General features: G+C 48.2%; 1 protein-coding gene across 1 annotated transcript; it reads right to left on the minus strand.

Moving 5' to 3' along the window:
* Nucleotides 1-2,483: 2,483 nt before the first annotated feature.
* On the minus strand, nucleotides 2,484-13,053 carry clspn (claspin). The gene is made up of 24 exons (XM_040189182.2): nucleotides 12,618-13,053; nucleotides 11,696-11,813; nucleotides 10,964-11,391; nucleotides 10,655-10,810; nucleotides 10,406-10,489; nucleotides 10,254-10,326; nucleotides 10,028-10,130; nucleotides 9,162-9,739; nucleotides 8,866-9,054; nucleotides 8,611-8,774; nucleotides 8,339-8,514; nucleotides 8,064-8,116; nucleotides 7,698-7,885; nucleotides 7,057-7,567; nucleotides 6,727-6,760; nucleotides 6,527-6,626; nucleotides 6,305-6,447; nucleotides 6,033-6,194; nucleotides 5,785-5,906; nucleotides 5,488-5,615; nucleotides 5,177-5,297; nucleotides 4,485-4,561; nucleotides 3,514-3,669; nucleotides 2,484-3,025 (listed from the first exon to the last, which is right to left on the minus strand). Exons 1-24 carry the CDS (start codon nucleotides 12,642-12,644, stop codon nucleotides 2,900-2,902), a joined length of 4,017 nt encoding a protein of 1,338 aa, XP_040045116.2. The 5' UTR covers nucleotides 12,645-13,053; the 3' UTR covers nucleotides 2,484-2,899.
* Between the last annotated feature and the right edge of the window lie 296 nt (nucleotides 13,054-13,349).

Below are 13,349 nucleotides of genomic sequence, written 5' to 3' on the forward strand. Positions count from 1 at the left end.
CCCATTCAACTGCATCAGCTCCAGGCATCCTTCCTCCCTATCCTCCCTACCTCCCCCCCCCATCGTTCACCAGTAGCCTAAGCACATAAAAAATACATCAAACACAGCCGCCCGCCCAAGGCCCCGTCACACGCAAATCCTCTCTCCCTCCATCTCCCCCTGAAAGAAAAACCCTAGTTACAAAAGACAACTACAGAGGGCACTGATAGGAGGAGAGATAGAGTGAACTCAGAGGACCGAGGGTCGTCTGTGAGGCCTCCTGGGGGGGGGGGCAGATTATTGTAATGTTAACACTAAGGAAAGAGTTAAGCAGATAAAACTAAGACTAAAACCAGGGAGCGTGACTTACCTTGTGCATAATGAGACCTTGTTTGAGTTGTACACAGCCTGCGGCGCCCTGACCCACTTCCCTCAGTTCAGCTCCACATCTGCTCCAGCACCAGTCCTCGGCTGTGACAGCGGCCCGGGGCGGCCAGCAGCACCCACGGGCCACGCTGTCAGATCCCCGGCGCCGAGATGCACAGAGACCGTGAAGAGAAAAGGCCTGCCGGACCTCCAGCTCACAACCCAACAGCAACAACAACAACAACAACAACAACCACCAAAAGAAATCACGCAAATCCGCCGAGACGTGCTAAATTGAACCGCCGGTCCAGCACACGGTTGGCTTTGCGGACTAATTAACCGCTTTTATTTGAGGCATAGATGTGAGCAGACACACGCGTACAGTGCCAGCGACACGGCAAGCGCTGCACACACACACGCACGCACACACACGCACACGCACCCTTGGGTGCTACAGCTCATGTTTCTCCTCAATTATTCCACCCCCTGCCCTCTCTCCTCCTCATAATCTGACTAAAGCCGGATCCGTGTCCTCTAGATATTTAGAAGCCGGGCCTTGGTGCCAAAACATGTAACCTTCCTCCTCTTTCAAGTGGGGAGCAAACAGGGAGTTCAGAGGGGGCAAGGGGGGTGAGGAGGAGTGGGGGGGGGGTGGCTTTACTGCGTTGACCCCGTGATTTCCTCTCAGGGGTTAGACAAAGTTGTCGAATTGAGTTTGGAGACGCTGGTGAGGAGAAAGAGAGGAAACTTGCAGAGACTATTGCTATTAAATTGCAATTAGGATTGATTCCTTGACCCGGCAAACAGGCCCTCGGGATTTTGAATCAAGTCTTTATCTCGGCTAATTGCGTTGTAATGGCTCAAAAATAAAGACTGAGGCGTCTCCACACCCAATCGTGTCACGGATTTGCCCAGAGCTCGTCGGCTCATAAGAGCTCTCAGAATTACAGAGAGGTTTTTGAGACGTTTTGGACTCTTGAGACGTGCGCGATCAGAACAGAAGCAGGCACACGTTGGCGAAAGGTGGAACCGTATCTCTCTTAGTGCTTTAACAGCTCCGGGATGAAGAGGACCTGCCTGCAGGTACAGACGCCCGCTGTGGGCGGGGCCCACCACGGGGTTCATTCCGGAGCCTCCTGGCATTGGCCCCTAATGATGTGTAAAGGGGCCTCCTGCGCCCACTCCTAACCCCGGGACCTCCTGCTAATCACCGTGGCCACTAATGAGATGGAGAGACATGAAGGGGCTCGTTAGAGGACTCTCCCTATCATGCCGGCCTATTATTAGTCACTTACCAAATCATTAGTGTCTAAACTGCGATTACGCTTCAAAGCTGGCAGACAAAGTGGGAGACATTCATATATAATAATATATATACTCATTATTTACAACAAAGGGCAGGCGGAGAAACGGAAAACATTGTTTTCCCCCTAACAATCCGGGATGAGCGCTGTGAGACACGAGCCGTTTGTCCGTTTTCTTATTTTATGATTTCAAATGGTCTTTATTACAGGACGCCAGCAGCCTTTGGCGTGCAGCGCGTGGCGGAAGACACGCCCTTCCGTCTTTTTAAGAGTCCAGAGGTTGGCTTAAGATGTGCTGTGGATGGCAAAGCGCAATCTTATATACACGCACACACACACACACAACCACGTTTAATCAAACGCCAAGACGTATCAAGCAATAAGGCAGAGGAGAGGAGGCCCCGGGGGGCTTTTTACATTGTTTGTTGTAAAATAATTACACAAACAATTCCCATCAAGTTCCACACACATCTGTGAGAGCAGGTCTCTACAGAGTGTCTGTGCTTGTTTCGTAGTCAGGGGAACGTGCATTTAAACAATGCAGGAGAGAATGAAAAGCCAGAATAATGGCTGTGAGGCTCCGCTAGCACGTCATCATGCCAACATTTGATATTAAGCACTAAGACCACAGCTTAGGCCGATGAGAAGGTTGTTGGTTTTGCAATTATTTAGACACAAATCAAAACATTGGATGATTTTTTTCAGATGGGGGTGCTGGATGAGACATCAGAGGATCATCAGGATTCATTAGAATTACTCCAGCCCATGAACACTTGTGCCAGATTTATTGGCATGAACATCACACCTGTTGCACACTTGCTACAGACTACAAGGTCTTAAAATACAAATTTTATTTACAATTTAAAACAAACATTTAAATCGGCATACAACAAAAACACCCTTACCATTAAAAAAAAACAATCAATCTATTTACATGATAAAAGTTTTTAAATGGACCTCCTTCAGAAGGTCCAGATTAGGTCAAGTATGGTGTGGCACACCTCTGTTGGCGTAACCACGGGAGAACGTGAGGAACAAGAGGGGCCTCAGTGGTCCGCTTTAGCCTGCCACCTCAAAGCAGCGTAAACATGTAAACACACAAGTATCTGTATTTATTAAGTATAAGTTATGTGTGGAGCGTCCACGAGGCGCCTCGGAGGTCTCGCTAACTTGTGAAATCCTGAATGCGGCTGCACAATTCTCGCCTTTCGTCTGCTGATCATCATCACTCAGCGGGTGGTGATGTAACCTCAGTGGTCCAGGAAGTTGAAGACGCTCCTCTGGGTGCCTTCAGTCGGTCTTGCCAGTCTGTCCTGCTTGCAAACCCGCTTTGCTGCTGGGTTCACCTCTTCCACCGCCCCCCTCTTCTTCATCGTCTGAGGAGTAAACACATGTGAAGTTAGAATGGAACAAATAGTAAAAAAAAAAACACAGGAAGTCCATGATGACTCTGGTGTCAAAAGATACTTGGAAAAAACTACAATAACTTCTGTGTCTGTGCTCAATGGGATCAGACAGAAACTATGGGCCTTTGGCTCCGCCCAGTGTCCTGAATCTAGAAGACACCCGAATATAAACCCCCCCCAAATAACTCACCAGTCACACTCATATGAACATCACAGTGAGTAATCTCTTTTTGAGAAGAACACAGGGCAGTCAGTTGTATGAGCCTACTCAAGGTCAGCGGCGGGTGCTCATGTGGCACTTTCCACGTATTTGCAAAACATTGTCATTTACCCTTTAACTCATTAAGAAACATTTATCCAAAAACTATTTTTGATCAAAGCAGGTGAGGGCCAGAGGCCTGGCAGGGGTCACATATTGAGCGTCCTTCTGATCCAGCGGCAACACATCTCATCTGTACCTTGGGAGCGTCCGAGGTGGACTTGTCCTTCTCAGGGGACAGAGTTTGGAACAGGAAGCCTCTGCTGTTTCTGGGCGCCAGGGGATTCGCATCGGAGATGGAGGCCAGCTTCTGCAGGACGGAGTGAGGCTGACTCAGCAGTGATCCTCTCCTCACCTGGAGAGAAAATTCTCACATTGATCTTTGACGTTGTTTATTGGTTTCCCCCCAAAATGCCAAGTATGTTTAAGGTTAATCGCCGATCCAATTTGAAATCAAAATGAAAACAACGCAGGTTATAATGGTTATGTCTACCACTTACCCTGTCATTGTAATTCACAGGGAAGCCTAAATTTTCCCAAACCTGCCACCTTATAGGACACGGGTAGCCTTTCAAGTTCCTCCGCTCGCCATGACCTTCACTGTTAAATACTCCTGACCCGCTTTGTTCAAGTTAACACTATGTGTTAAAATCGCTTTACTGACACTCAAGTCATATTCAGGGTAAGGTTGTCACAATAGCAACATGATTACTTTGATCCAATACCCGCCATAAATATACCACAAATACAATACTGGTATTTTTATCTAGAATAGTATTAAACATCTGCATCTTCCCTTATTTTAATGCCAGTTGTTGGAACACAAACTAAAAATGAATATTAGTATCAGCCTAAGGCAAGATATCAATCAAAACCACACGGTGCCATCATAGACTAGTATTGATACACCGTGCAACATTAATTCAGGCACTTGTTACTACAAAAAGAACACCAGCAGTCCAACATTATTACTCGTTGATCCCCAGTGCACAAGTGATCCAAAGCGTGAGGGGGATCCCAACGGATCAGGAATTGATCCGTGACAAGATATTACAAAAAAAAAAGAAACGAAAAAAAAAAAAAAAAACTTTATTGTTTCCGACATACAGAATATAAAACCTAAAAATAGAAATAACACCAATCTAAGTCACTATTTTGGCAGTGGTCTACCTGCAGGGGCTGCGATGGTCTCTGGAAGGGGTTGAGGGCCGGTGTCGTCTTCTCTGGCTGTGCGCCCGCAAGGGACTCTGGTAAGGAAAGTTAGTCACTGAATTATTCATACTCAAATCCTTTCATCGGGATACACAGATGGAAAATACTTTAAAAATGTGCTTCAAAAGTTAGATATTTCAGAGCAGTTTGTTGGCTAATTTATGTCTTCAGTTCATCAAACACCATTTAAATCCGACTGAGGTCTTGTTGCAGAGCGAAATGTGTCTTTTGGACCAGAGTGGGTAAAGTCGGCAGTAACAAAAGCTACTAATTGTTACACACATACCACTTATTCCTGGTCACATTCCCTTTTTCCCCCCAGGAACTAAAGAATGACTCAACTGTGTGGAAATGACTGTTCTGGGGAAAATATTGGTCACGGCATCAGAGTCAAGGTCGCTTTAGTTTGCTGGGACACGTGCCAGTGTTTTGGTGCGGTTAGTGTGCGCTCGTGTCTGCTTCATCTCTAAAGCTCTGTAGCACATCAGGTGAAGAGAGTCACATTTGAGACACTACGATGAGATTTCCTCCTTGCAAAACATGTTGGCGATTACGTCTGTTCACTCTAGAGGTCTATGAATGGAACCGTCAGCAGGCATCTGCACGTCGGGTGTTTTATTTGCGCTCATGGATCCGTCTCGCAGACAGACCTTTTCTCTGCAGAGTCTTGGCGGTCAGTTTCTTGGCCAGCTTCATAAAGCGACTGTCTTCCTCTCCGACCTTCTCATCATCTGCATCCAAATCTTCCCCTTTCTTGGCTTTCTGCTCAGACTGAGAGGAGATGCACAGAGAGAGAAAAGGTATGAAGACAAAATAACATCCTGTAAATGTCCAAACTGGGGACAACTCTCTAAGATGGCGTAGAATTTAAAAATAAATAAATAAATATCAGTCAATACTGGACTAGACTTAGTGTTGATGGCTCCTCACTGTTACCTGTGGGCAAGGAGTCTAAAGCTACCTGTTCTCTGAGCCACTGTTCCCTCTCCAGTCTCTCCTTCCTCCTCTGGACCTCAGACAGGTCCACCTCTTCATCTTCCTCCTCATGCTCGCCCTCTGCCCCCGTGCTGTCCGCGTTGAAACCATCATCTGGGAGGAAGAATCCAAAAGGAGACTCAAGAGACGGTCGGGGTGACTTTGAAGGACGCTTGGTTAAGTTTGCTCACATACATGTATACTTAAATAAACACTTATTATTATTAATGTCTAAAACACTGTCAAATTCTCAGTTAGCTACTGCTTCATGGCACAAACTCACCAATGTTTTTCCAGCGGAAGCGGCGAGCTCGTCCTGGTCCGTCAGAGTGCAGGTCGCCGTCGGCGAGGTAGCGCTCCTGATAGAGCCTCAGTTGCCGCTTGTCGTCGTCCATTATCTGCTTCCTGTAAGAACAACGCAACATCTTCATCTCCCCGCTCCATTCCAGATGCAAGGCGTCCCGCTGGAATTATCCCGCATTGATGTTCCCGGTGTGATGGCAGTAACTCCCATTCAGGCGATGCACTCACATGTGGATCTTGTTCACTTGGTCTTGCAGCTCTTCGTCAGAGGGAAGCTCCTCGAGGAGCTCCTCCTCCTCGTATTCGCTGCCTCTATCGTCGTCCTCGTCGTCGCCGTCCATGTCGCTGCCGGACAGCTCAGCCTCCGACTCCAGGTAGTCTGTCAAGCGCCTGTGTGCAGGAGACAGGTAGCCATATAACCGCAGTGCTGCAGCCGGGATTATGTGATGATTATGTGTGTAGTATTCCTCCATACGCACCAGGTGTAATTCTACACTTACATTCTCTTCTTCTTCTTCCTCTTGACCTGCTGTGATGCAAAGACTCCCTGCATCTCCTCCTCTTCGATCTCGTTGTCCTCGTCAGCATCTGCATCCTCCTCCTCCTCGGCGTTTTCCTCTACACCATCTTCATCCTCGTCCTCCTACAAAGCCCACAATCCCCTTGTCATTTCCATCATAAACATGTAGATCCAGTTAGTTAAACTTCAGAGACAATCTTACCTGTTCACTGAGACTTTCCACATCTGACAGAAGCCGGAATTCGCAGTCATTTTCTTCCTCCTCCTCCTCCTGTTGCTCTTCTTCCTCTGGCTTCTTTTTACTTTATACAGAGAAATGACTATGAGAACCTTAAATTGCATAGTTTTGTGAAGAGCCATAAATCATTCGGATTAGGATTCTTTCAGGTCTGTTAACTGTACCTGTCTGGTGCCGACGAGGCCGTGTGAGCAGAACCTACAATTGTCGGAAAAGGAGACAGTTTTTAATAACATGTAACTAGAAAAGTGGGGAAAATGATTTTATAATACACTTTTGTTGTTTGGGTAAAAAGTTTGCTATTCATGTGGAAATCTACAAATATCCTACAATGAAACTTTATTTCAATGGACAGTTCAATTCCAGATCTTCGAGGTTCTTTGGTTTATGAGGCTCTTATTGACGAGTTGTAGCTGTATTTATTTCTAGTATTTCGATGTTTTTGATTTAAAACAGAATACGGTATACAGGTGGAGCAGCAAACAGTTGTTTACCTGGACTAGAAAACCTCCCAGAGCACAGGCCCAGCAGCTGATCCATGGTATTATCAGACTCTTCCCGCTGCTCCTCTCCTGCCTGCGTCGGTGGAAACGCTCCGGAGCACAAGCCGATCAGCTCGTCCTCCTGCGACGCTCCGAGGCATCCTGAACCCGCGCCGCCGGAGCGGCTCTCCGCTGCCCCGAATCCCCCAGAGCAGAGACCCAACAGCTCCCCCATGTTGGCATCCATTGCATTCTCATCCAGGCTGTCCAGGATCAGCTGTCTCTTGTGGGAGGGAGGCCCAGCGGAGCGCGGACCCACGTTGAGGAAGCCGTCTGCGTCCAGTAACTGCGAGTGGGTGTCATCCTCCAGGGAGAAGCGACCCTGGGAGTCCCCCCCGTGGCTGGGGCCAGAGGTCGCTCTGCCAGAGGGCCCCGAATCTGCTCCTGGGGAGGCAGGCGCATACAGGTCCTGGGAGTCCTCAACAGGGAGGCAGAGGGACGGCTCAGACAGCTTTCCAGAGCTCTGATAGGAGGGGAAAGAGATGACTGGTTACTATACGATAATATAACCATAGTTTTAGTGAAAAGGGGGAGAACTCAATTCCCTGCTGATGATATTTAGGGGCTCCAAGTATTGTATTTTTATATCTTACCTTGGAGGCAGAGCCGAGGAAGCTGGGCTTGAATGGAGAAGGGGAACGGAAGATGGAGTAGTTGGAGATGCTCCTCCCCGCCGAGCGCTGGTGACTGACGGGCTGGTAGGAGGTGATCATTGACCCGGCCAGCTCAAAGCTGCTGTTGTGGCTGCCGTCCTTCCCCAAGTACAGATGGTCATCGTCTTCTGGAGACGGAGAAGACAAGAGCGTGAGCAAAGTAGAGAGCCTCTAGTCAAACGGAGCACATTCAAGCGCTTTGACTCCTACTGTTGTCACTCTAGTTGAAGCATCATCTCTCATGAATAACTAATCAAGACTACACTTCAGTCTGATTCCAGCGTACCGGCCTTCCACTCTACGCACCCTTATTGCTGCTGCTGTCCTGTCCAGAAGGACCAGACCGCCTGATGCCGTCACTGAAGAAGGAGAACAGTGCGTGTGAAGCTCAACTACATTTACACACAGTGCATACAAATATGTAACCACAACAATGTACGGTTAGGTATTTAGTGGCTCAAAAATAATATGTATTTTATGAACAGTTTTACCCCTAAAACAACATGGCAGAGCTTAAGTAAGTAACACCAAGTCAACATTTCATCCAGGTGCATTTAAAAGGAACTCCAAACTACACTTACCCGGTGCGAGAGCAGGAGCTGCTGGGGAACAGCATGAGTGTACCGTCTGTATGAATCAGGTCCGAGGGTTGGTTCAGTGCTGGAGAGTGCCTCCTGATTCCCTGAGCTACGCTGCCTTCCTCATCGTCCTTCTCTTCTTCGTTGACACCATCACCTCCCAGTAAGTCATCTATGTTCTAAAATAAATTTAAAAAGCAAACATTGTGCCGTGAGAACAATGTACAAATCAGTGTGATCGCTCCAAAGCGGCGAGGAAACTAACGTCTCCGTACCTCTTCCTCCTCAGACTCATCGGTCATCTCGTCCTCCTCCTCGTCCTCGTCGCCACAGTCCTCGTTGTCGAGGCGATTCAACTCGGCTCTGCGCACCCTCTCCTCCTGCCTCCGTTGGGCCATGGCGAGCTGCAGGCGCTGCTTCAGAGTCAGCAGCTTCTCTCCTGTGACAAGAGGGGACAGAAGGAGTTAACGGTGTGGCCGACAGAGGTCAACGAGCCTCGACTCCGCCGGGTCTCACGTGAGTATCCACACCTGGTTTGGTGGCCACGGGCTCCTCCGCGCCGTCTTTGACGGTGACAGTGAGTGAGTCGGAGCGCAGCTCCTCCTGGCCAGACCGAGCGCGGTCTTTGCGGACGATGTGGAGCTGCATGGTTCGCTCACCGTGAGGACGTGTGGGTGCCTTGACGTGGCGGAGGTAACGCTCCTTCAGGGCCACCACGCCTGGTTGAAATACGACAGATCCAAAAGGTAAGTAAACTCTGTCAATCTGATTCATCTCGGCTTGTGTCCTAGAACTTGGATATCATCCGCAAGACCGCAGTTCTCACCTCGGTTGAGCGGCGGAGGCTCGAGCTCCACGAAGGCTCCGTCGTCTGGACACAACCGAGCGACAGGCGGGGGGTCCAGCCCAAGCCTCCTCAGTCGGGCCAATTTGTCCTCCTTGGCTTTGGTGGGTCGCCGCGCTGAAGGCACAGCTGAGACTGGGTCACAGCCCCCACACTGGGTGGCTAAAGGCTCCCCCAAAGGGCCGGACACAGGCTCTTTCTGGAGGGGTTCGGAGTGACACAACGCCGCAGAGTGCCTTTGCTCCGAGGGTGCCAGAGGCGTCTCCTCTCCAGAATCCGGAGCGGGTCCCGACGCTCCTAGTGCGGTGACGGTATCCTGCAGGCTCTCGGAGAGGTAAAGCATTGGCCCGGACTCCAGGTCGGGATCTGGGACAGCTGTTGCCTTTGCGAGGCTCTCCTGCTGCGGGGACGAGGTGGCGGCGGGCTGAGGTATGAGGAGGATCGGATTGGAAGACAGATCAAGAGAGGAAGAGGAGTCCTGCACGGCGGCTGGCTGAGGAGGCTCACTGGGGGGAGGAGCCGTCGGCGTCTCCAACATCATGGCTGTATACTTTGTGGATCTAAAAAGAAGATAATCATTCAGTCCTATTCATTCATTTGTCTATTAAGGAAGCCTTAAAACTTGGTGTGTGTGTGTGTGTGTGTGTGTGCGTGCGCGCGTATATGAGAGGGATTGAGACTCGATGTTAATTAAATGTGACGTTAAACATCTCAAGCCATTAAATGGTGGCTTTGGTAGTTCACTTGTCCTTCAGATGATCTGATTTTACAGGGAGAATTGTGACTATATTTTGGCCAATGTGGGCGGCTGTTGCTCTAGAGCAGGAGTACGTTATGTTTGTCTTTACTTCAACAGCGCCATGGCAGGACCCTCTGGCCGGGCTTTCTTTCTGAATAACTGGTCGATGGTCTTTGGCTCAGGGAGGTGGTACGGCAGGCCCAGTGTTGACTCTAAGACAAAGACAAACAGAGGTGTCAAAGATTGTCTTGGTCTTTGTAGCACGGATGAAATGAGCATCGAATTATGAATAGAAATAGTTTGGACATTGCAGCTTTAGAAGTTGTTAAACTGACCTCTGACCAGCCTCTGTGACTCGCTGTGGAGCTGCCTCATTGCCTCTTTGCTGGCGCGCGCAGCTTTTCTCTCCTGAAAACATCACAACACAATTAATCAATTAACACAAAAAAGCATTTATAATACATCTAAGCATTTTGCTAGTGCATACCACACGCTGGGGTTTCTCTGCTGCATCTTCATCATCTTCCTCCTCCTCTCCTCCATCATCATCATCATCATCCAAGACCTGATCCTGCAGCAATATTTAAAACACATATCACACAAAGGCCTGATGGGACAACATCACTCACCAGCCTTTTCACAAAGTGTCATAAGTAACTTCTGTTGCCAGTATTATTTGTAAGGTGCTTGTTCTGACCCTTAATATTGCAAACAGTGATCATTATTTTTTAGGTACCTTGTGCTTTTTCATCTTTTGTTTGACAGCAGCTCGGATGGCCTCCAGAGACTCTTCCTCCTCGTCCTCGTCCTCGTCGCCCAGACCAGTGTCAAACAGGTCTGTGTCTCCCAGCAGACACCCACTGTCATTGAGAGCACGGGGGAGAGCCACGTTCTGGGGAAAAGGGTGCCAAGTCATAATATGATCCACGTCGAGGAATCTTATTCTTTAAAAACAGTTTGATTTGGCTTAGCTTTACATTTCATATTCACCATGTGGTATTTTGTGTAGATGTTATTTTTGTTTGTATCATAATTTGGCACTAACCTCATTATTTTCAGAGAGCTTCTCCTTCTTCTTCTTCAATTTTTCCACAGCTTTGCTCCGTTTCTCCTTCTTCTCCCGGTGCCTCTGGCTCTTCTCCCTCTTCTTCTGTTCCTTCATCGAATTTGCCTCCGCCCTCACCTCCGCCTGTTGCTCCTCCATTCCTCCACTGTGTGCGTGCTCCAGCTCGCTGTCGTCACTGTCAATGGGAGCGTGGCTTATTCTCTTGCTCTTCTTCTGTTCCCGCCGGTCTTTCCTCTCATCCTTCTCTTGAGCCTTTACAGCCTCCATCTCCTCCCCGCTGGAAGCAGATAAGTGCAGCATTTCGGCCATGTCTGCACTGTTCTCCGCCTCCTCCTCGCTGTCACTGTCTCTGATGGCGATACGGCGAGGCTTTCTGTGAACTGTGATGTCTTCATCCTCGTCAGAATCTGAAAACGAAATTACTATTTAAAAAACAAGGCACTTACTTTTTAAAATATCAATTATTTTGACCACCGTACAACTTTTTATATTAACACCAGAGAATTTTGTGTATCACTTTCTGACATTCAAATAATAATTGGGCTGATGCACCTGCTGTAAGCTCTGTGATGAAGATGAAGCTAAAAACACAAACAGTAGAATGTGAATAGAACAAGTTCCTTGTATTTGCAGTGACATTAAAACTACTGCAACCCTCATTTAAACAGTGTCACCTGCCCTGGATCATCATCCATTGTTTGGTTACTTCACCTGGAAGCTCTTCCCTGCTGATTGCCGTCTCCTTGCCAGTCTCCTCTGCCGGAGAGCCCATCCCGCTGTCTGAATCGCTCTCCGTGGCGGTTTGGGCCAAAGCCGGGAGTGCCTCAGTCTGGGTACAAAAACACAAAACACATTTTAAAAATCACACAGTATAGTCTGGGGGACCTGCAGTCTTTTTTGGAAGATGTCTCTTTACTTGGGGGTGGATCATCATGCTTTGCGTAGGCCTACTGTAAACGTAGTTTAATGAAATCTAAAAATGAGTATTAACTGCATGTTGAGGTGAGGCAAAACTCGAGGACTGTCCAGCTCGCTGCATGACTTTCACTAGGTCGCCAAAGACAGGGCGTTTGTCTTTATTCGTCAGAAGAAACCTCGAAAACATAGTTTGTTAATGGAGTTAACATGTCACTCGAGCTGCTTAAGTCACCCAAATGTTGGATGTTAAACGACATTAGTGGCACATTGAAATAAACCAAACAATGAGCACGAAGGCGGCCATCGCTTCATTTCAATGATTGCTGTTAACTTTGTCGGTCAATTAGCGTTACATGCTATAGAAAGTTTTTTTTTTATAAAAACGTAATCAATACCCCGAGATCACAATCTGCTTAGATAACGTATAAAAGAGCAACATGACTCATTTGAGTCGATGTGTAGAATGGATCGATGGGACCAGGCCAAGACTTCAACCATCACAGCTGGCTAAACCGAAGCTAGCGCGCTAGCTAAAAGGCTACCGCTAACTAACGCGATTTCCACAACTACGTTAGCACCTTTTTTAACGACGGAAAACTACGGACCTTCACGGTCGTTCCCATGTAACTAACGACATTTACGCGAGACTGATACTTGTCCGTGAAAGAACGTCAGATTTCCAAAATAGCGACGGATACCTAAAAAATGTCCTCACCTGCTGTTGAGAAACGACCAGGCTCATCTTTGTCCGCCGGGCTAGTTTACGCTCTTTTTGTCAAATAAAAACTCGCGGACACAACGCTTCATCGAACTCCAGCAGACAAAATACACCTCAAAAGACAAATGTCTGCGTGTCAACGGCTATTTCATAGCGTTAAAGCATATTTAGAAACCGCTTAGCTGGGCTCTTTCTCTTCCTCCCGCCTGTTCCATACACACCGAATTGAATTTTGGATCTTTCGCGCGCCGTGACAGCTGGCCGCAGCTTTTCTTCACCGAGCTGTCAATCGCCGTCTCCTCGCGATCCTATTGGTCTGTTGCTGGAGTTTGTAGCCACCCAGTATGACGACATGGCTCGGTGTGAGCTCATTTTAAATCCCGGGAATGCTCAGGCGGGCGGGGCTCAGAGATTTTGCTTTTCGGTACAAAGTGGGCGAAAGTGAGAAGAATGCTCAATCAAACTAAATGTTCTCGGTTAAGCCTAGTTTATGCTTCTGCGTTTTCAGAGCGACGCAGACGCAAGACCCCCTTGAACTTTTGTCGGAAGAAATGCGTAAATATGACCGCCTATACAACCCTTCATTGGCGGGTTGTAGGAGCGGGCTGGATTCACGGAGAGCTCCACAAACGCCGGTTTGCCGGCGCACAAAGTTGTGGAGGAAAATACGGGACAAATGTGTCCGCGATGAAAAGCAGCAGTGGCGATGCACGGGGCAATAACGTATAT

The sequence above is a fragment of the Gasterosteus aculeatus genome, chromosome 10 (genome assembly GCF_964276395.1).
Source record: "Gasterosteus aculeatus chromosome 10, fGasAcu3.hap1.1, whole genome shotgun sequence".
In the NCBI taxonomy this organism is placed as follows: Eukaryota; Metazoa; Chordata; class Actinopteri; order Perciformes; family Gasterosteidae; genus Gasterosteus; species Gasterosteus aculeatus.